The sequence below is a fragment of the Trichoplusia ni genome, chromosome 22 (assembly GCF_003590095.1).
Source record: "Trichoplusia ni isolate ovarian cell line Hi5 chromosome 22, tn1, whole genome shotgun sequence".
Lineage (NCBI taxonomy): Eukaryota > Metazoa > Arthropoda > Insecta > Lepidoptera > Noctuidae > Trichoplusia > Trichoplusia ni.
The window spans coordinates 4,817,243-4,839,860 of record NC_039499.1 but is presented as its reverse complement, the minus strand read 5'-3'; the positions used below and the strand labels follow the sequence as shown (position 1 = coordinate 4,839,860).

The 22,618-nt window shown below is 34.6% G+C and overlaps 3 protein-coding genes across 6 annotated transcripts; 2 read left to right on the top strand and 1 right to left on the bottom strand.

The window, feature by feature from the left end:
• Positions 1 to 237: 237 nt before the first annotated feature.
• Positions 238 to 12,267, top strand: LOC113504646 (acyl-CoA-binding protein homolog). Of its 2 annotated transcripts, none has more exons than XM_026887067.1 (4): positions 238 to 255; positions 706 to 753; positions 6,157 to 6,274; positions 11,689 to 12,267. In XM_026887067.1, the coding sequence occupies exons 2-4, from the start codon at positions 739 to 741 to the stop codon at positions 11,826 to 11,828; spliced, it is 273 nt and encodes a 90-aa protein (XP_026742868.1). In that variant the 5' UTR covers positions 238 to 255; positions 706 to 738; the 3' UTR covers positions 11,829 to 12,267. The 2 variants fall into 2 exon arrangements, with proteins under 2 accessions (XP_026742868.1, XP_026742867.1); XM_026887066.1 differs by lacking the exon at positions 238 to 255 and adding an exon at positions 353 to 455.
• A 217-nt stretch (positions 12,268 to 12,484) lies between these two features.
• LOC113504644 (superoxide dismutase [Cu-Zn]-like) lies at positions 12,485 to 18,211 on the bottom strand. Its single transcript, XM_026887061.1, has 4 exons — positions 18,017 to 18,211; positions 16,866 to 16,928; positions 13,469 to 13,693; positions 12,485 to 12,803 (listed from the first exon to the last, which is right to left on the bottom strand). The coding sequence occupies exons 1-4, from the start codon at positions 18,191 to 18,193 to the stop codon at positions 12,549 to 12,551; spliced, it is 720 nt and encodes a 239-aa protein (XP_026742862.1). The 5' UTR covers positions 18,194 to 18,211; the 3' UTR covers positions 12,485 to 12,548.
• Positions 18,173 to 22,570, top strand: LOC113504645. Of its 3 annotated transcripts, none has more exons than XM_026887062.1 (4): positions 18,173 to 18,262; positions 19,639 to 19,702; positions 20,443 to 20,599; positions 21,417 to 22,570. In XM_026887062.1, exons 2-4 carry the CDS (start codon positions 19,673 to 19,675, stop codon positions 21,590 to 21,592), a joined length of 363 nt encoding a protein of 120 aa, XP_026742863.1. In that variant the 5' UTR covers positions 18,173 to 18,262; positions 19,639 to 19,672; the 3' UTR covers positions 21,593 to 22,570. The 3 variants fall into 3 exon arrangements, with proteins under 3 accessions (XP_026742863.1, XP_026742865.1, XP_026742864.1); XM_026887064.1 differs by having other exon boundaries at positions 18,248 to 18,335; XM_026887063.1 differs by lacking the exon at positions 18,173 to 18,262 and adding an exon at positions 18,607 to 19,196.
• The last annotated feature ends 48 nt before the right edge of the window (positions 22,571 to 22,618 follow it).

The window sequence follows — 22,618 nt, the reverse complement described above, 5'->3', positions numbered from 1 at the left end:
TCTACATAATTTTATTCTTATAAGAATAAATTGAGTGGTTCTTTTGCAGAATGTGGTTAATACACAATACTATATTATTACACATTGAACACAATAGTCCACATTCAATAAGTAGGTTACAATGATCGTACGCTTTTTTCACTAAATTAATTTCAAAACGTATTTCAATACTGACGGCCAAATGTCATTTTCATGAAGCATCTGTCAAATTTTCAGTAATTTCAAAAGGGCCGGGCGGAGGAAAATATCTTCAAGGTATTTTTTTATTTTTAACTAATTACTAATACGTGTGATGCGATAAGGATAACGTTTGCATTACGTGGTTTATGACATGGCGATTCGTCACCACGATTTGATTAGATTTGAGTTCCTTTGAGTTGTGTTGTGAGAATAAAGTTAGCAGAACGACCAGTTCCTAACGAGTTTTCGTGCCGAGCACACGCTTCTGTATAACTGTAAGTTTGTGACGTGTATTATAAATTTCTTTGAGTTGATTTCTAATTTACCAGTTTTTTATAGTTTTGTTGGCTTTGTTTTGGAATTAGGACATTCATTTTTGCATCTAATGGATCTTACTCACAGTAAATGTCAACTTTTTTTATGAGGTTAAGTGTCATTACCATTCTGCCGGCTATCACATTTTACCCCCAATACGCTTGATTTGCTGCCGCGGTGCTATAACCATTATTATTTCTGTGTTTTTAGGTTAGTTAGCTGTATCATCAACCAGAAATCACCATGTCTCTCCAAGAAGTGAGTAATTTTGTGTATTTTTTTATATTATTATCTATAATTAATTGCTTATTTCAAGGGTAAAGCAACAGTTATGGACAAGAACCATTGGTCATTTATTTATATCTGATTGTTGTAATGATGCTTAAGTGGCTTCTGAACTTGAATGTTTTTAGGTTTTGCCCAAAATATGTAAAATCATTTCAAAATGTAAGTTATCAATTAACTTTTCTACCCATTTAAATTATATTTGTTTAGAACCCTACTGCTATCTGCTTTATTATTAAAGTGAAATTATTTATCTACTTACCCACATTGTTTTGTAATTTTTATACTTTGATTTTTCCACCATATACATTCTTGAGCACATTTCTGGTTAAAATGTTTAAAATTTTGTTTCTTTTTTCTCATGTTTAATTTATTTTGGTAAAGTGTAGAATATTAAAAAATATTTTTTTTAACATATCATAATAAGTGATAATTGCAAGTCGTCACATAAGGATTAGGGATTTATAACTATAACATGATACAACATTTTGATGACACAATTTTTTTGAAGGTTGAGATTGTTGAATACACTTAATAAAAGATAAATATTATCATACAAACTTTACAAATTCAAACATCTATTTGAAACTATTTGGTACATTCTAATTGTAAAGAAAATAATATTCAATGCTGCGTTTACTTAACGTCTACAAAAGCAAGATAGTTGAGTAGATAATGTAAACATAATAAGTTTTTTCATGGATTTAAATGACTTTGGTTTGACTTTCGAGTATTTTAAATGACCTTTGGCTTGCCATTGTATTAAAAAAAAAATAATTGGAGGTATTATTTCATATTGAATTTTTTATGACGTTGTTGGCTGCTTAGCGAAGATATTTTTTTTATTTTTAAAGGAGTTTAAAACTATAATCTTATTTCATTAATTGGAAATCTAATTGGACGATACCTAATGTCTGTGGTTCAAAACAACAGTTTAAGCGATGAATCATACATATTGTAATGCACTATTTAATTCTGTCTCAGTTCTTATCAACATATATACATGTCATCCAGTTATTTGCATAGCATTAACCTTGCCGATGACTGGCACAAAATGTGAATTAAGCATTAATTAATTTTGTTTATCCAAAAATCTATTTTGGGCTTAAGCAGTATTAACTCAGCGGGTTCTGGTGCATTTTTAACTTTTTATCCAAAACAATTTAATCTTATCCTTTCTGGAAGATTATAGATTCCCAATATTTTTATATACATATATATATACTTTATTTGCTTATTTTTATATAATTAGATAAGTCCTATCTGGCTAGACACTGAATTTTTAATGAAGAGTGCCTTAGTCTTATGCTGTTGTCAATTAGTGTGAAACTAACAGCAGCTAACAAATTAATATTAGAATGATTTAGTTTGCACTTTAGTATTGCATGTAAGAATCAAATTAGTATAAGAGTAATAGTGTGTAGAGCCAAGTATAAAATTATTCATTTAACTTTTTATCAATACTTACAATCTTCTAACTAACACATGTAGTTATATATGTTGGGCCACATTGTCACTAGTAGGTACTAACCTACCTTATTTTACAGTTATAGCATACAACATGTTATTAAGCAGATTACACACAACATTATGTATCTCAAAATACATACTTAAGTCAACTTTGCCAGTGCTAAGGATACTTTACAAACGATTATTTTACCATCGACCTTTTGGACTTTAGCTAGGTGAGATATACAGGCTAGTCTCTGTTACGTAATAGACGCGACAGAAGGATTATAATGTTAGTAATTAGCATTCTGTATAATTCTCTGTAGTTTCCTCTAAATGTTGATAAATAATTTAGTTTTAGAATACGTTTAAAATATCTATATGACGTTAATTTTACACCGAAAGTAAAAAATTATATAACTACGAAGATTTATTTTATGGAGGTTTTAATATTTGCTCATCGTAGCTAAACCGTCTGAAAAAAAAAATGATTGCCCCCTTTTTGCTTCGACATAGTCTGGTTTTGCAGCTTTACCAATACCTGATACAAATACCCTGGTTTTTTTTTTTCGAATCGACCCAAACTGCAAGGAGTCACATTTGACAATTTATTTTTCGTACGATACATACATTTTTACTACGTAGGCCTTTCACCCACTGCACCGTGGTCATTGACGATGGAATTTCAATTTGTTACCTGCGACAGCTTTGATACTCTAGGATATTTTGAAGTATTGATTTTTGATGTCCCGTTACGTCAATAACGTGCTTACATAATAGATTTGATTGTCAATGGTACTTAAATAGTTTCTTGGTGGTTCGTCTTCCATAATAACGATTTTTGGAACCGTGAAATTGAAAATATGAGTAGTTATGATACGATGATAAAGTTATTAACGTTTTGAAAGTACTTCAGAAATACTTGACTTTTTTACGTATGATTTGAGAAAATTTCAAAATGAATATCGAAAAATTCCGTTTCGAGGCATTTTGAAAAAGTTACGGTAATGGCTCCAAGTAAATTCATATTTGTCCAATAAATAAGATTTTTTTTTTTAAATCAAAGCGCCTAATGTTTATTTTCAATCGTTATCCGGATCTAGATTCCGTACAGACAAGAATGATAAAATAAATATTTGTGATGTTCTTGACGCGGAGTCGCGGCAGAGCACTAACTCGGGGCAAAGATAAAAACTGTATAGTAAATTATAATAGCTTAATGTATGATGGAACCAAGAAATATACGCATACCTATGTAACTGAATGCCAAAACTAAATACTCAATACTCTTATCGTATTAATAAGTAATATGCTCTGAAATATCGAATTTCTCGTTCTTGTGTCGAAATCATATAAGTGTTGTGACAAGTATTGAAAATATGGTAGGAATGTTTTACTAGCTAAAGCAATGACTCAAATCTATATCCTATTTTCTATCTCTATCTCACTTATAAATCAATCGTCATTTTGAGTTCTCTATCCTGCTCTAATCAATACATAGTTCCGAGTATTCACACGTTTTAGATACAAGTATAGTTGAGTACATATTCAGTATTTATTCAAATACCGTCATGTTTAATATAAACATTCATTTATCATGATTGGAAGCTTCAACTTCAGTACATACCTACCTAAAAATATCATTTATTCATGACTCACCCAGTGTACAAAATACACTTCAAATTTAGTCAAAATTACAAAATCGTATTCTATAAATAAATTAACAAAGTGAGGGTAGAATTAATTATTCTTTACGTTCCATTTATTTGGTAGACAATAAATGATTAGTGTTCTACAAAAACAGTTTTCTTTCAAGTCGTTGAACCTTAGGTCAGCGTTCCGTACAATTGATTTTCAATTACCGTCATAGTTTTTGGGGTATTTGTTGAGAATACAGAGCCGAAGGCAGTATGATTGCAGTTGGGGAAGAGAGACGCCGATCTTATACACTGTCATGCACTGCCACGCTTTCACAAAAAGCCCTCGAGTCTTGGTAGACACTACTTAGAAATGTCTGTAAATTCATATTTGATAGTCCATGCCAGTATCGAAACAATACGAAAACGCTCAAATGTATAGAAATGGTATTTAGTTTCGAGAAGTCACGCGATTTTGACTTGCCATTTTGATATTCGAGTAGAAATGTCATTCGCCTAGGATGCGAAAACGGCCAAACAATGTTACACGGTGACACTTTACTCATAACCCATGTTATTTAATGTTCATATAAGCTGTGTTTTTAAGCGCCTAGGACTTTGTAACTACTTATAAATCGTTTAGTTCAATGCCAGACTACATTGCAAAAAGGAGTCTTTATTTAAGAACATTAACCTCTACTGTGATTTCTTTGCCATAACCACGTTAACTCTTATTGACGAATATTAAAAAAAAATAGCCTAGACTAATAAGTAATTAACGATGCATTATTTAGTATTACTTGGTACAGGGTCAAGAGTGATTACGCCACTCTGTGACTGAGTCTAATTAATTGTGCTTGGGTTATTATTAGTCACAGTACTATTATTACGAGGAATAAAGTTCGATAGCGATCTAGGTATTATTTTCTGTAGAACCTAGTTGCCGAACCCCGTAAAATCCGGTCGTTGGAGGAAATAGGCTGGCTTGCTATTTGATTTTTGCTAGTATTTGACAGGAGGATAAGAAAATTGTAATTTCGTTCTTGTTCTAATAGAATCTGTTCTTTACGGAGCAACAAGATTTTCATCTTGATTAAGAACTCCGTTGGGCATTGATAAATTACCCAGCTAAAGTTTCAGCAGAATATATTGTTTTCAATGGTCTAAGAAAGTATAGAGGTCAAATGTCCACGTTTATTTAGGTGATAATAAAAAAAAAAAACATTTTTTAACAGCTACAGACGAGTGTTCAATATCCAATCGAGTTTAATTCGCGATTACGGATAAAAATCACCAACGTGTTATCATACGATTAAAATTCCTTTATCATTAACATTATATTTACCTTTTGGCCTACATGACATCCTTTATTTAGTGATAAAATTGCGCCTTCAGTTTGTTTTTGGCTATGTCAAGAAGGTATCAATACACAACTTTATGTTATCAGACTTTTTGCGACGATAGGTTTTTTTTTTAAAGTTTACTATGATGTAAGGATGTAGGGAATTCAGGTTGTAGATCTGCATATGCTTGTTCCTTCATAAGTATGATAATCATTGAACTGGGGTTATACCGCAACGATTAAAAGTAAATATTATTGTGGGTGTTTAAGAGAGATACCGCTCTACCCCGCGTACTGTGCGATCACGCTCAGTAGACCGTCTTGACTCTATTTTAGTAGAATATTCCAAAAGTAAAATTTATCGCAACTTGCACACAACGCCATCTTGTCCAAAGCAAAATCTATTTTGAGTACTAGACAACTGATAAACTTACTTGTATATTACTTCAGACACAGTACAAATGATCGGGCTCAACACATCGAAAAAAATCCTAATCGCATAGTGGTTTCTTAGGTTTACGCGAATGTTAGACATTTAAAATGAAACTACTTTCACGGATTTTATCGCGATTTAATAATTCACGGCACGGGCAGTCTGGTCAGGTTTCCGTGACCATGAAACCTGCAAAGGTGTCGAAACGTCGGGAACTAAAATCAAATATTAAACCGCGACAAAATCCGTAAAAGTAGCATTTCAATCCTAATCGCAGCCACGACCTCTAGTGTAGCAATCAAGACTAGTAACCACTAGACCAACAGTCAATAGCCAGCATGTATGTTCAAAAGAAATAAACACAACTCTTGAACTACTCTTTAAAAATACAAAGACAGCATAAGATTCTACAGCCAATCAAAACATGGCATTCCGTATTCAGCCGTATTAAGTAAGAAGGTACCCATAAGTATATCCTTATTTCAATATTTACATATCCTGTGTTTTGTTTCCAGCAATTCGACAAAGCCGCCGCTGACGTCAAGAACCTGAAGAAGCTGCCCAGTGACGCCGACCTCCTGGAGCTGTACGCTTACTTCAAGCAGGCCACAGTCGGAGACTCAGACCCCTCAAGTGAGTAGCACAACTATACTGACCGGAGATAAACAGAAAGATGAGGAATGTATCACTATTGAGAGGTGATGATCAACATTCTTTTGGTTTGCTTTGAATATCAGGATGTGTCACTATTGAGAGGTGATGATCAACATTCGCTTTTTCGCGACATGATAATCGTCATTTTTTAGGTATTTTTTTAATGGCTAGTACTTGGAAAGAACTTTAATATTTTAAGAAATCTGTTAGTTTCTGACTTCTAAATCAGAAACTACATGCGCTTGTCGAAACTCAACAATCTGTTTGATTTGGTGTGCAGTCGAAAGTTTTAAGATTGGACTTTGCGGCAAAATGTTCAAAAATCTTACTAAATAAAATGCATAGACTGATGGATGGATATAAATCGAAAAATTATGCGAATTCATTCAGCATTCGCGTCGTAATTGCTTTGTTCAGTGTAATTTTAAAGCCTAAATTAACCAGTTTTTAAACAGTTTTGAATGCAGGTATAATGTTCTGTAAATTCAGTATAAGCACGACTGAAAGCTAGTAAAATTACAAAAAAGAGAATAAATACATTCGCCTCTAGGTTTCTTACTATAACAAAATTAACTGTACGTAATATAAATGATGTGCTACATTAATACATTAAGGCCCAGATATTCCACGAAGCGCACCCAGACGAAGCACCTAAGGTATTCCCCTTAGCGCACCCGTAACCCACATACCGGTGCGCTTCAAATAAAAGTTGAAGAGTCTACTTCATCTGTTCTTCGTCATCCGTTTCCTCGACCTGGTGCCTATCAACACCTCCTAAATTTAAACTGTAGTGGTTGTGCACGCGGGACAACGCATTATAAAGCGTCTATAGAGAGGCCGGCGCGGCGGCGTAACTTGGTAGGTCGGGAAAGAGCAACAAAACATCATTGTCACTGTTTTACACAACTGGCTTGTATACTTTGATTTCGCTTAACTAAACTTTCATCTCTTTTCCGGAGCGCCAAGTTATATCGGCCGTACTGTACCGTACTAGCAAAAAGTTATTTATGTTTTATCGACTGTTAAAACAATCAAATTGTATAAATCAGTCCGTGTATGATCGTCCTAACAACGACTGTCATACCAAAACATTAATATGCCTTAGTCGACCAATCTTGGTTAAAATAAATCTTCGATAATCTGTGCGTCATTTACGTCGTATCAATGTAATTATCCGCAGCTTTCGTATCGACTATCAGTCGCTGTATTCGATACGTTGTAAGTATAATTAGTCTATTAAGGCAACAAGAATGTGACTGTTTCGCATGTACCCAATACCAACAAATAGTGAAATTGCATATTTTATATCACCGTGGTAATGAGTTGGCAATTGAATAACGATAAAGCGTCTTTGATTGCCTTGTACGAATCAAACAAAATTGCGAATAATTCTCTTTATCTTTTGTCGAAGTAATTGGGTTTAAAATGTCGCATTTCACGGTATACCCCCATAAAATTATAGAAGCGTGAAGTCTATTAGGATGAATCATGCAGACTTATTAACGAACCGTGAAAATAATATACGTAGATAGGTAAGCTGATAGACGCTCTGCCGTGTTCGTAGAGTGGCTGTTTAAAAGGGACAATCATAAAGCAAGATTTGTTTAGCATTACGTAATCCCCGTCAATGGTCCTCAAATTATATTTTTTGAGTACGTTCCGTTGCAACTTTTGATTCAAGCAAGTGGTTTCAAAATATACTCTTATGCTACTTATGTAAAAGCAAATCGTTTATGGCTATACTATAACACTTGTCAGTGACTTTAATAGTACTTATTATCTAAATTTTTAGTACTGGCAATACTCATCACCGATCAATACTAGGGTTTTACCAACAGTGGAATTAAATGTAGGTATCACTCTACAAATCTAGTCCAGCTATCTAATCACACCCATTACGTTATTTTCATAGTGCCCTGAATATAATGGACGATTCGTGTCCCTAATAGCAGGCTTCCGTGATCGGTTACTGAAAAATAGCACGTGTGTCGTAAATACTGGGATTATTGTGAGCTTGCTGCATTGATAATGTGGTTTAACTTAATATTGCTATCAAAATTAATGATATGCGAAAGAGTTGTGTTTTTTAACGTTTATTTTTTAAACTGCTACATTGAAACTTCTTGCGTGTTTTTTATGATAAGAGACATTCTCTCGTAATCATAGGGTTACCATCTCAAAAATTTAGATAATAATGTTTCGATGGTAACCTAGTAAGCCAGTTCTGACTTATCCACAAACTAGCCAGATCGATCCTATTCTAATTGCCTTCAAAAATAGGGTCAAGACTTCATACTTTATCAGTTGTCCTAATGACGGTTCCCCAACCAATACTTTAATTCGATTATAGAACGAAGACTAAATAATTTAACATAATAATAATATTATTTTAACAAACACACAAAAATTTCGTCAAGTGTATTGTCACTTGACGAAATTTTTGTGGGACCAAATGATATTTCACGTTAAATGAAAAAATAATCAACAAAATTTATCCACTCTGTAGTTCCAAGGTAACAATGAAAAAAAGTACAGAGGAATTGAAAACCAGTTTAAAGTCACTTCAAAAGTATATTTTTATAAACGCAATTGAAGTTTCCACATGAGTCAAGTTAATGTCAAACGCTATCGACCTCGGTTATCGTATTGATATTGATTAGATAACACCTTCTATATAGATACAGAGTGTTTGTTTATGCGTTGTTATTTACGAAAATATGTTCTGTTTGCACAAGCAAATGGTATGTGATCATCACGCGAAACGATTTGGCGTGGAGTTACCAAGTTCACTTGCCGTGCGAAACAAATATGCGATTGGATTTACAGATGTTAGAAACTATTTTGAATTAACGAAATATGGAAGATTTAGTATGAGTTGTAGTGATAGTTGCTCAGTTAACTGCAGACTTAAAAAAATAATAGTACCATAATGGAAAAAATATAACAGGACTCGAAACTTTTTGAATTTTTCTACAGTATTTCATTACAAATATTTTCCGCTTCGCTGCGATTTCTGAGTTTTTAAGAATTCAGTCTGAAAGCTGGGGTTTCGAAACCTTCAAGCCGTGTTCTTCGACGACCAAATCTTCATACTTGATAAGGCCATTTTTTAACATGTAATTTTGCAGTTGTCTTAAGTTTCTCAAAATTATAGCAATTAATCATCAACATCAGAAAAACCTTGATAGCCAAGTTCCCGCGTCTCACCACATCTATTGTTACCCCACGTAAACAAATAACAAATTAATAGTGAAATAACTAATTATGTGAAAATGAAACAACACTTGACACTATTGTGTGTAAATCATGCTGTATGTATGCAAATTAACAATATCCGCGCGGTCGTGAAGCAGGACATCCGATCTGTTGGATTGTGGGATTCATCTGGCATGTGTCTAGTACCTACGGTCAGGAGCAAAAGTTGGGTTACAACATCAAATTTTACAAAACAATAACACAATCAAATTCAATGAGTTGTTGCTGTTGTGATAAAATGCAATTAGGCAGGTTGAACGCGATTACATACTTAATCATTTTTGTTTTGCTAATAAACTATCTTATTTTTCTTGTCTTGAAACTTAGTTATAAAATGCGACTAAAAATAAAAGTAAAACAATAATAAAGGTTAAATGGATGCCACTAAAATAAATCAGTCGATTGATTATTAATATTTTGTTTGTATAAAAAGACACACCAGGAATTAGATTCTCTATTTTTTCCTTCTAAACAAAGGAGGCTAAAATACTCAAAACCAAACCTAAAAGGTGACTCTTGAATACTTGCACTTGAATGGTGTTAACCAATTTCTGCTGCTGACTGCGCTCCAATTATAGGGTCCATGTCATTCATATGGAATGTGGCGAGGCAATTAGAAGAGGTATATCGTGTGATTTCTGAAACCCTCAATTCGAGAATCAAGATGTATTTACTGTAAATAGCGACATAAAAGAGAGTAAATGAAAAAGTAAATACTTAGATGCTAGTTCTAGTCACAGTTTGGTCGAAAATAGCTGACTCACACCATAAACCTACGATAGAATTAAATATTTGTAATAAGAGGCTTTTCAAATCGATCAAACTTCTACTTATTTCAAGTTAGTTAAAAATACGGCGGCGCATAGGTACGTCGACCATGCACAGAGCGTTATGATTTTAAGAATCAATAAGATCACTTCACATATAGAAATCTGTGTCGAATATAAGAAGAAATAATATAAACCAACTTGCCACTTATATATTTGTTATCTAGACCTTACTTCAGCCTATTCCAATTAGATCCGACCCGATAAAAAATAGCCACGGTCATACCTCTATCATTTAAACAAATCAAGCCCTCACAATCACAGATTAGTAGCAAAATAATCACGAAACTGACGTTAAATATTATATCAATCATTAATAAACCGCTTATCGTTATGATAAAGTTTAAAATAATTCATTTTGATATCTTTCTTATAGATATCAAAGACAAGCTTTATTTAGGTTAAATCAATTGATGTAAATTGCATCAAATTGTATCATGTGTATTACCTTCCTACTGACTGACTGACTCGGGTGTAAATGCCAATGGATTTTGAAACTTACCTTTTCAAAAATAAGACTTAAAATATGTCAGCGTGTACAAACATGATAAATGCCTACTTTTTTCTTAATAATAGCCCATTGTTCTTGTTTAAAGATAAACAGCATGTGTATGTAGCAATTCTTTGTTTATAAATATTTTACTTTTAAATGCGTCTTAGTACTGTTGAATGACATTTTGACTTGTCATACAAATATTTGTGTCGTCTAGAAATCTAGTTTCTTAATTGACTTGGAAAAGACAACTGAAGTACATATACACCCATAGAAAAAATATCTTAATAATTTTTTTTAAAGTTTTGTTTCTATTCGAAAGTCTTGTACTTGATTAGCTGCAAAATAGATGAAATACGGTAGTCTTCTCAAACGTATCTACCAGAATCGCAGAGTCCGCGTTTAAATCAAATATGTATTTAAGAGTTATAGTAAGGGCGGGTCTGATTGACGTACATCGCTTCATCTTTGAATTGCGTCAGAGAATATAGGTTATCGGCTACGCGTAATTATCTACCTCATTCATTTAATTAGATGCCGTAAACATGAGTAAGACATTAAGAACGTTATATGAGCAAGAGAGACGATATGTTTCTGTTCATTAATTGTAGATTCGAATATCTAGAAATATGTAAGCAAGCTATGTTATAAATTCCCAAATAAGAAATTGATCACCACGTTTGCGAGGTAGCGATTCACGATTCCAGTATTTGTCTTTTTTCCTCGTTATAGCTGGTTAGTTTCTATCCAATTTGACGTAGTACTTCCTATAAATGCAATAATTTTACTCAAATACTAATTTTTTTTTCCATCCTCAGAGGCCCCCGGCTTCCTGGACCTGAAGGGCAAGGCTAAGTTCGAGGCGTGGAGCAAACAGCGCGGAGTCTCCAAGGAGGACGCACAGAAGGCCTACATTGCCAAGGTCGAAGCCCTCATCGCCAGCCACGGCCTCCAGTAAACTAAGCTAGATGTAATATAAAATCAATTTACAACTTTTATATTAAAAAACAACTTATTTTTTGTATTTAAATCATGGAAATTAAGAGCGGAACGAGGGTTAAGTTTATTTGAAAGCGGTTTTGTTTTCAACCTCTTTTGTGAAGTATTTAATACTTTTTGCTTACTACCGCCTTTTTAATGAACTTGTAAAACATCACAATATTTTCATTGTATCGTTTGATGGCCGTCCGTCTCACCATCATTATTTATTACTTCGGTTTAGGCGTAACTAGCTAGTGTTAAGCGCAACATCACAATAAATACAAGTTATACCTCTGCAATCAATACTTCCGTACTTTTGGTATGTGGTGCTGTTTCTGATTCATTTTTCTTGTATTTGCATTTTTGTTAAAAAAAAAAGATTTTTTATACATCTAATATATCCGTTGGTTACTGAATTTCGTCGTTTTAATTTATTTCCCTTATTTGCATCATCTGTATTATAATAAAACTATCCCTTAGACTTGTCAATTTGTTACAAGTGATAGAAATGACACGAATCCTAGCTCGAAATCTAGTTTATAGAGCACACGCAAAATATGAAAAAAATATCTGACTGTCAAAAACATACTGAAAACATATGAAGACCGACTTTACAACCAAATAAAAACAAAAAACATTCATACGCTATATTAAAAGTATAAACACAATATCACAATTCAACACAACGTCAGACAAATCAATGTAGGTAACCAATAATCCCACAAGCTACAGCTGGGCCTGAGGTACCAGTGAGAGCGCTGTCCTCAGTACTGGCTCTGCCATAGTCGTCTTCCCCTTTAGAAATGGCAAGAGACCTTCCGACGATGGACCGAGGCCCAGCAAGGGATATCAGGTGATCGACGATCTTAACGGAGAGGACTCCCTCTTCAGCTTTGATGTTCCCGAGGTCGCCGACGTGGCGCACGCTGTCGCGAGGCCCGCCGTGGCGACCCTGTAAATGGAATGAAAATTTTAGATGAAAATGATGCCTGAACCCCACATTACTATTCCCTGTAATATGGATCCTTAAGGGATGGTGGTGGATAGCAGATTTTTTGGGTCATACAACCTATTTATGTTAGACTTGCAGTTGTGAAAGAGATGCCGCTATAGGCCGTAAAGTGTGATGTCAAAAGTAAGGCTCTACAGCTGGTAGACCACTGGATGAGTTCTATTTGAAAAATAAATTGTATTTAAGTTTTTAAATTCATGAGAATCCGTAAGCACATTTTTATCATATATTGTTGCTGATTGTTGTTCACTGTTCAGTATAATACCTAAAACATTTGTGATTCGTACGATTAAGTAAAACAACTGAAGAATCAGAGTTGGCCTCAGATTATTTTTCCATAAGTTACTATGTAATAGGACTTTAGCATAAAAAACAACCTTTGGAGTTTCTAAGATTGAGGAAAATCAAAGACGAAAACGAACGGGCTTTACACAGTACATACAACGCCATCTATTGGTATCATTTCATAACATCAACCGTACTTGTGTTACTAAAACGCATCGTATGGCGGCTGCGTACGGCTTATATTAATGGTTTTATTACCATACACATTATGAACAAGATTTACTACGTAACTACGTAAGACAGGTATACAGATTGCTTACATAGAACGCCAAGAAATGAGGTCCAATCTCCTTGCAGTTATCCTTGACAGCGCCTGTCTGATGCACGTGGATGCCGTGCAGGCCTGCCGCTAGACCTGTGATGTTACCCTCGATGCTGACGGGACCGTTCGGCACGATTTGCGTGAAGATCAGGTCACCTTCCACTCCTGACTCCTCGTCGGCCTGCAGGTGGACTATAGCTTGGAGGCCTGGAGCTCTTTGTGGCTGGAAGCGAAGATTAGACTCGTTAATTACTATCTTAAAGCTAAGCTGATATAAACGCGCGTAATAGGATGTTATTAGAAGTATAACATGACTATGTGTGAATGAAATTTGAAAGATTACAAGTTCAGTAGCTTGGAATAATTAATATCTACTTTATCATGATAGGCTTATGTCAAGACTACTAAATGATAAGGAGAACTTTATTTGTGAACGTGGTGTTCAGCTAAGATCATTATTAAAAACTCAAAACTAGTCGCTGATCCTGCTAAATACGCATGAGTAATCCGTTATTAAATAAATAATAATTATTCTCGTCACCGGATTCACAGCTTAACGTTTTCAACGAAGCATAAAAAACACAGCTTCAAGTTATGTCATCCAGCAATTAACGTAAAGCGATAATAACCAGCTTTGCTGAGCTCTGCCAAGGTGCAGGAACCAGTAATGAACAGGTCTAGCTATCGCGTGCTTGTAATGGCCGTCGTGACGGTGCGATGTTACAAGGATGGATTTAATTACTTATGTCAATAGACTACGGATAACGTAGGCCTTAAAATTATCTTTGGATCTTATGAAGATCTTATGCTGAAGCCGTCTATTTTTCTTATTTTAACGATCTGAAGAAGTTTAAAAAAACAGCGGTGAATTATTAAGAAAATTTATAAATGGGACAAAGCCTCCTTGAATAATAACGGGTGTTAGGTATAAGTATTGTAAATACAGAATACTTGTTAGCCTAATGCAGATTTAAATAGGCAGATTTTTATAAGTGTATCCTCGAATATATCTAACTACATGTCTCTTAGGAAAAGTAATTCTAAACGAAATATGCAGGCGTATTGTTTGCTGATTTGCAAAGATAGTGATTTAAAGCCACCTCAATTTCTTGCACGAGTGAGTCGTAATAATATTGGAAGTAAATACAAAATTTCTAGATCGTGCAATTATTTTTTCTTAAGAAAATATTAACCGAATTAAAGCATTCGAAAAAAAACTAAACGCCACGTTTAGTGTGTCATACATAATATATATTATAGTACATGTACTGGTACTTTATAATACAAAATATCCTCTTAATCAAAATGGTTCAGTATCTGTTTGTATCGGATTGAATAATAGATAATAATAATATTCATTTCTGAAGTGTTTTTTTTTGTATTATCCTTTTAAGTCTTGCTCGCACTTCCGCGATCTATCTTAATAGCAAGCAATTATAACAAAAAACAACGATTTTGTGCGTTGATGAACACATGATAGGTACTCATTAATGGTAATTGCTCATGTTAGCATTAAAAACTATAAGACTTAATTCGAATTTAGGCGTGGCAATGGTTTAAAATACACACCAGTAAATAATTATCTTGAGCAGCAAAAATGACTGAAGAATTAGTATAAATAAATTATTCTTTAGTAAGAAGTGTATAGCTTAGACAGTTAAACGTGTTTGCGTCTAATATAAATCAACTTAATCCTTATCTCGACGCTGACGACCTCCGTGGTCGAGTGGCGCACGCACCGGTTTCCAGGTGTCGCTAGCTCTGAGGTCCCGGGTTCGATCCTCGGCCGGGTCAATGTAAAAAATTCACATTTCTACATTGTCTCGGGTCTGGGTGTTTGTGGTACCTTCGTTGTATCTGAATTCCATAACACAAGTGCTATAGCAACTTACTTTGGGTTCAGAACAATGTATGTGATGTTGTCCGCATTTATTTATTATTATATTTACTAGCTGTTGCCCGCGACTTCGTCCCCGTGGGTAGAAGATATAAGTTATGATTTATACCATTTTTTTCACATTTTCCATTGTATCTTCGCTCCTATTAGTCGCAGCGTGATGTTATATAGCCTATAGCCTTCCTCGATAAATGGTCTATTCAACACAAAAAGAATTTTTCAAATCGATCCAGTGGTTCCCGAGATTAGCGCGTTCAAACAAACAAACAAACAAACAAACAAACTCTTCAGCTTTATATATTAGTATAGATTATTTATCTCGCGGAGGATTTCACAAATATTAAAGTCACATGCACAAAGAAACCCAAACTCAGGGCAAGCAACACAAAAATCCTTATCCTGCGCGGGGATCGAACCCGCGATACGTCGCGCTGCGGGTTGAGCGTGACCACCTCAACCACTCGGATAATAGTGCAGTCAATTCGTGTTAGGATTGACATTTCAACTAACCAAACTATTATAAGCTGTATTTATAACAACTATCAGACCGTGCTGTAAGAGCCTCGTTAACTTTGAACCCTTGCTTGTTAAGACTGGACTGATTATCTTTGTACCAATTAAATGGTGTTGTATAACTGCTAAGTCCGTTAATATTTACTTAGTGAAAAGTTCAAGATGTTTGACTTTATTTGAAGAATAAAGATTTATACTTTACCGATAATATCTGTCAACAAGGATAAATATACAGGTAGATATTTAAATAAGCTTCTTATTAATTTGTACGCGTAAGGAAGTCTTAACAAGTAATCACGAATTTAATACTGTTGTAATTTACACGTCATTATCGTGACGTCATCCTGCAATCTTGTAAACAGACAGACAGACAGTCACGTTCAACGTGTTATATAAACTAATTTTACAAACTGGGAAGTTATATCGTGAACCTTGGAAGTTACAGTGATGATCCAAGCGTTGGGTATTAATATTAATTATTATTGTTTTTGCAAAATGTTTTGATTAAACAGGTTTTTTGTATGCCTATTATAGATATATGTAATTTAATGGTTTTGTTTTAGTAAACTAATTGAACGGTTCGATAATATTTTGCGTGTAAGTCAGGTTTTTTTTTTTGTCAATTAACACTATAACATTGGTGATTTATCTATTTTTTTCCGACAACGGCAAAGCCAAGACTTCAGCCTAGGTATGAAGGTTTTGGAAGCTATTTATGCATTTTTTAAATTAAAAAAAAATGCAGGGAGTAAGAGAAGCAAAGATAGAGATATAAAAAATGATAGATTTTAATATTTTAGGGAGTTAATATGTCCCGACAGAATTATCACAGGAATACGAAGTACATATTATTATCGAGTTAATGACTTCATTTGGATGATAAAGAGAGTGACCTTTGTGAAGGATAAACTGAAAGACATGAGTGATAAGTGTCAGCACTTCAGCCGTGTGGGTCACCAGGGGTTAAGGCGTTAAAGTCACTTACAATGACTAGGTCGATTTGTTTTTCAGCGCGGTTTCCTGGAGGCAGCACTTGGTGACCGAATTCCTGAAATGAAGAGAAAAAATATAGACTAGCTTACTATATTTCATTTCATTTTGTTTTTAATTCTTCTGCATGTTTTGTTTTTGTATCGTATCTCATCTCATTAAATGTCAAATACAATGTTAATTGTTAATGATTAAATAAATAAATATACCTATAGGCTATAGCACTTTTGATAGTCAAGATTTAACTGAACGTCACCCTGAGTCGTCCACCCTACACCACTGAGTTGGTACTAATATCTTACTTTAGAGAAAAAACGGCGCAAAAACCGTCTAGAAGCACGCTTTCTTAGTATTGCATTAACAACCAGGGACCGTACTTTATTCTAAATACATTCGGTCGTCGCTGTCGTCGAAAAATAAACAAGCACGTGGATTCTAAGTGAGCAATTATGATGAAGCCACAGAAAATTGTGAGATTCCAATTAATTATCTAAAGCTTTTAATTGCGATTGTGGCTTTTCCTACAAACTTGACTATGTTCTCAGACAAGATTATACAATATAATATTATAGTACAATAATGTACCTACATGTCACTAAGTACCCATTGTGGTGTTTAATTAAAGTTATTAGCAACCTTGAGGTGTAAGCACAAGGTTCATAATCATCTGTCTTTCTGGTTACATTGACAAAAAATGTAAGACCTTCGAAAAGATTTTCATAATTTATTGGCATCGACATTATAAAGAGAAGATAAATTTATGAACGTGATGTGAACATGTACACTAGTATTGAAAGCCAACCTTCCAACTAATGGGCTCATGGAAACTCGGGGTGACAAATGGAAATAAATAAATGATTTAGTTGAACAAAATATTGGTCACAGCATTATCGGTAAATCGATTTATGAATAAAGTTAGACACTTACATTTTATAACAAGGTCCATTTTCAAATACGATAATATCGTAAAAAAATATATATTATTTTTATATAAAATAAAAATAAATTAGATGAACCTTTTTATTTATATTTCATTTTAATATTTACAGTTTAATTAAAATTTTACATGTAACTTAAGTTTAAAACTCATAATTTTAATACCAATTGACAAATTGAATACCACATCAAACAATAAAACATACTTACATATAAATAAGGCTCCATAAACACTTCATATATATTGCTCTGGTAATCTTCGATGGCTGGCAATGTTTTGATGATCAAATTTCGTCCATAGCCGGGGATTCCCTGAAGACTTTTCCCATTCAGCACTGCCCACAGCCAGATGAACTGCCCGAGAAACACGTGAAGACGCAAATTCATTTTTATAAAATCGTTTGAGTGAATATGAAATGTCCAAGGTTGACGCGAGTGAACTTGCCAAGTGCTTCGGTATCAATGATTTTAACGCTAACTGTTTTGTTGCAAATAATGTGCTTTTTAGGGGTCCTTTTGGTTTGATTGAGTAATTAATTTATGTAGTTTTTGTAATGGTGAATTGGGAAAATCTGTAGAGGGAGTATAGTGTAGATATTTGCATGTCACATGATTGTAATTACTTTTGTTATTTAACAAAGGGACTCTTTTTGTAAATTACTTTTATTCATAAAATTTAAATGTTTTTTTCTCCTACTTCAGTTATTATAGATATCAATCACTGTGATTCTTTAATGGGATTACCCTGAAGAACCCTGAACCAATTAATTTATAAAAAAATGGTTAATGAAGCCCTGTAATTGTGGCATATTTCTTATCTAATACATTCTTAGAATCAGTTTCATTAAAAAGTACACTTGCTATAACTATAACATACCTAAAGCTAAATCATTTAATTTCGCCTACGGAACCAAAAACAAACAATCACGTGAACTAACATTTTTTTAAATGAATCGCTGAACAGGCAGATGTCATTAGTGTTCTGCCAAGGCCTCAAGATATTACACCGTGACGTAATCACAGTTTAGCCACGGCATTGTCCTGCAAGGGGGCGTAGCATCACCACTGACTGTCAATTTTTTGATGTTATCGAAGCAAGAGAGCGCGCTACACGGGAAATAGACTCGTCTCTTTTCCACATCAGCGATAATGTCACTGTAAGGCGGGGTAGCAGGCCCCCTGGAAGTGACTCCCAATCAGCTTAACCACGCTCTTCCTAGCACCACTAATTAACCGAAGGCTGATCATGTTCATGTCATCATCATAAATTCAAACATTTGAGATAATTAAAATATTTGAGAGTAATTTATCGCAAAGTTTTTTCAAATGTCGTCAAATTGATGGTTGGATTTTAGTTAAATAATCTTAAACAATAGCTGGAATGTTTAAGGTATGTCATGCAGTGAGAATTTTAGCAATTATCTCGATAATTCAGTTGTTAAGAGTAGATTCGGAATTTTGTCAACAAGACTAAGATTAATTATAATTAAAATAGGAATTCTTAATTCATTATGCGTGCTGGATACATTTTATTTTGCATATACAATTGCAGTTGCAGCTAACTATATATTTCAAACTTCCCGTAAAACGGACTTTTATTTTGATATTGAACCTTACATTTTGACTTTACTAATAATGCAGACATACTAAGACTTGGTCTCTTCACATAAAAATGAAAATTTAACCATAACGTACTTAACCATAAATAACAAAAACTATGAATAAAATACTCCGTATTTTCCTAAGTAACCTGCCCGAAAAGAAAAAATGAAACAATCACTCATTCGATCTGTCAGAGTGACGGCGTCTGACTAGTCGAATATTATTTTCAGATGACGGCAAGAGATCAACAAAGATGAAGTGGTGATGAACCGGGATTTCGTGTTCAATCACCAGGTAATATACTAATATTCCTAGTTTTAAAACTTTAATTAAAAAAAGGACATCAAAATTGCTAGTGAAAGTGGGTTATGAACTGTTACGAGTCAGACCAGTCTCAATTCTCAGTTCTCGATTCCAACGGTCTTGCCCCAAGTCAGTTGGAAGACCATAAGCACGCAAGTGTTATGCATGCTACCTAGATAGACCACGAGAAAAGGTCAAGATCCAAACAATTATATGCAGATTTTAAAGTACTCATAATTGCATCTTTAATCGAAACATGTTTGGATAAAAATAAACATAATTTAATGTTATTAATGATTGTATTAGGAAGCGTATAGCCCAGAGGCAATTTTTTTGGACTTTGGTTTCTTTTATTTTAACTTGGTTAGGTGGTATGTTTCGTCTACTTTTTAAGTTATTATTGGTAGTATTAAAATGTGAGTTGATATACTTACTTAATCAGTGTCTTTGTTTGTCTCTCAGGACAGCTTTAGATGACATTTTTGCTAATCTTACGCCAAACGCAGTTCTTAACTTTTCTAAAGTTTAAAGTTCTAAACATAATGTATATTTTATTTAGGTTCTTTTTTGTCGATTTTTCGACTGTCGATATCCAGCCAATAAAAAAAATTCTGAAACCTCGAGACTACTTCCAGGTATTACTATTGGATCTCCAGCAATTGTAATTTAATTGTCAAAAAAAAAACATTCTCCAGTACAAGTCTGTTGGTTCCACTTCGCCAATGTTTCAGGACAGGCCGAGTGCGTGGGCGCGGACCGCCAGTACGCTCAACAGGTGGCTGTGGGGCGCACTGTGCTGCGGCGTGCCGGGCGTGCCCTGCTACTTCTGCACGTGCTGCGAGCGCCTGGAGGATGTCGGGCCCGAGAGGGACCGGCCTAGGGTTAATCGTAAGTGATTTGCTGCCATTTACGAATGAAGAAGACTATAGGGGTGAGATTTTGCCTTTATTTTGGCAAAATCTCACCCCGATCGTCTTTGTTAGCAGTGCTTTTGTTAGCAGAATGTGGCTATTTCTGCCAATACTTAGATCATCCAAGAAACCTATTTTGCACCCCCTGAAACAGGCCTTACTTCGGGTTACTGTCGTGGGTTCTTTATAATAGTGTGCAGATTTTTATCACGATCTAGTTTCGACCATTTTCAGGAACAAAACTCAGGTTCGCGGCTGTTATATTTTAAGTCGTAGTATACTTAAAATCTAAGTAAAAGGTAAATGACTATAAAGATATTATTTTTCTCTTTGCGTACTATGTTATAATTTCGATCTTATCGTAAGACGTGCACCGTTGAACTGTAGCATTGATACAGCTCCTAGCGAACAAAGGACGTACTTTCTTAATGGGCATTGTGTGCAGTAATATAATTATATTTTCAATTATTATTTTCAAGAAAACATGGACATTCGTCTTACATGTTCAACTCATTTGCTTGAAAACGCTTGAACGAGGTCCTTATAAAGTTCAGATATACTAAGTACTCTTTTTTATAGAATTTAATCTTTATGTCGCGGGGGGTTTCAGAAAGTCACATATACAAAGACACCCAGACTAAGAGCAAGCAGTTGTGGATTACACAAACGCTTGTCCTACGCGGGGATCGAATTTGCGACACAGCGCATAGAATGGATTTGGCGAGCTCAAGCCCTCGACTATAAGTCTTGTAGTCTTTTTATTTCCTTTAGTAATTTCTTATATCTTTAAACAGAATCTACAGCCACAGCGGAGCGCATTGCGAGGCCTCATCGTCCACATGCCCCGCGGGGCCGCAAGCATACACCAGAGACATTGTCAGCCGTGCGGTGCGCGCTCTCCAAACTGCAGGGAGAACCAGCACCCCCCATGCTGCCCCACTACGCACGCCGCTCGCCAGAACCTGGGTGAACCCAATCACGCTACCCAATCAATCACAGCCTTCTAGAGATATTCCGCAGAAAATATCGTTACGTAATGGCTATGTAAGTCTGTGCCTTTGCCTGGAACGTATATTTAAAATAATAGTTGTGACCATAGATATTAATAGCGAGAGGCCGTGACCGAAGGAGGTTGTTTGTGACAATGTTACCAGCATTGATAGTTTTAATGTAAGGTATAATTGATGCCGCAGATGACATGTTCATTTTTCTTCACGTAATGGCAAAAGTAAAATAATATTCAGCCCTTGGCCACAATCTTGGTGGGTTAATATTCACATTAGACGTTGAAAAGTTGTGGTAACATGTTTAACTTTACCTGTCGTTTTAGGTAACGATATTTTTGACTATTTAGTTAGATGCGGTTTGTCTCTTTGTCCAAAAGCCCAGGCTTTGCTAGATCATTGTATAGAAGATTTAAATTCGATGACTCATTTGGTTGCTTTATAATAATAGTGCTATTAACGTAAGTTTATAAAGAACTATTGAGTTAATTGTAAATAATTGTACGTTTTAAAAGGTCTTAACTATAATTTCTAGTTTTGTAGTCGTATCTTGGGATGATATTTTAGTTTATTGAAACTTCGAGCCATGCTGACTGCTGATCTGTTATCTGTAATTAACTCTTATTCGGGATTGTATATCTAATGACTTTTCTGAGATGGGTCCATAGTTACTGATCATCAACGGTTCCTCATGCGTTTTGACTCATGGTTCTACTGCCCCCGCGTCAGCTCAATCATGAAACAAGTCATGCAATGACAAAAATACGCGTGAAGAGTCCGTCGATGATAAATAATTATGGATTAATTTCTATCTGTTACCTACTTCAAACATTCGTTGGTTGTCACGGTGTGGTGTTTAGTTTTATACATTAATCATTGTACAGTGTCTTGTTAATTTTATATTGACTTGTATTCTTATGAATAAAGTTTAGAATAAATAAATAGCAATTTGTTTTTGTTCAATTAGATCCAGCTAGTTTTTGATAACAGCG

What these genes read in the sequence shown, in the direction of transcription:
- LOC113504646 (XM_026887067.1), top strand. An exon ending in CGGAGACTCAGACCCCTCAA is followed by an intron (nt 6,275 to 11,688) that starts GTGAGTAGCACA and finishes TTCCATCCTCAG; the next exon opens with AGGCCCCCGGCTTCCTGGAC.
- LOC113504644 (XM_026887061.1), bottom strand. Translation starts at nt 18,193, where the DNA reads ATGAATTTGCGTCTTCACGTGTTTCTCGGGCAGTTCATCTGGCTGTGG. An exon ending in TTATGGAGCCTTATTTATAT is followed by an intron (nt 16,929 to 18,016) that starts GTAAGTATGTTT and finishes TCTTCATTTCAG; the next exon opens with GAATTCGGTCACCAAGTGCT. An exon ending in CTCATTTCTTGGCGTTCTAT is followed by an intron (nt 12,804 to 13,468) that starts GTAAGCAATCTG and finishes TTCCATTTACAG; the next exon opens with GGTCGCCACGGCGGGCCTCG.
- LOC113504645 (XM_026887062.1), top strand. Translation starts at nt 19,673, where the DNA reads ATGAACCGGGATTTCGTGTTCAATCACCAG. An exon ending in ATTTCGTGTTCAATCACCAG is followed by an intron (nt 19,703 to 20,442) that starts GTAATATACTAA and finishes CCAATGTTTCAG; the next exon opens with GACAGGCCGAGTGCGTGGGC. An exon ending in GGACCGGCCTAGGGTTAATC is followed by an intron (nt 20,600 to 21,416) that starts GTAAGTGATTTG and finishes ATCTTTAAACAG; the next exon opens with AATCTACAGCCACAGCGGAG.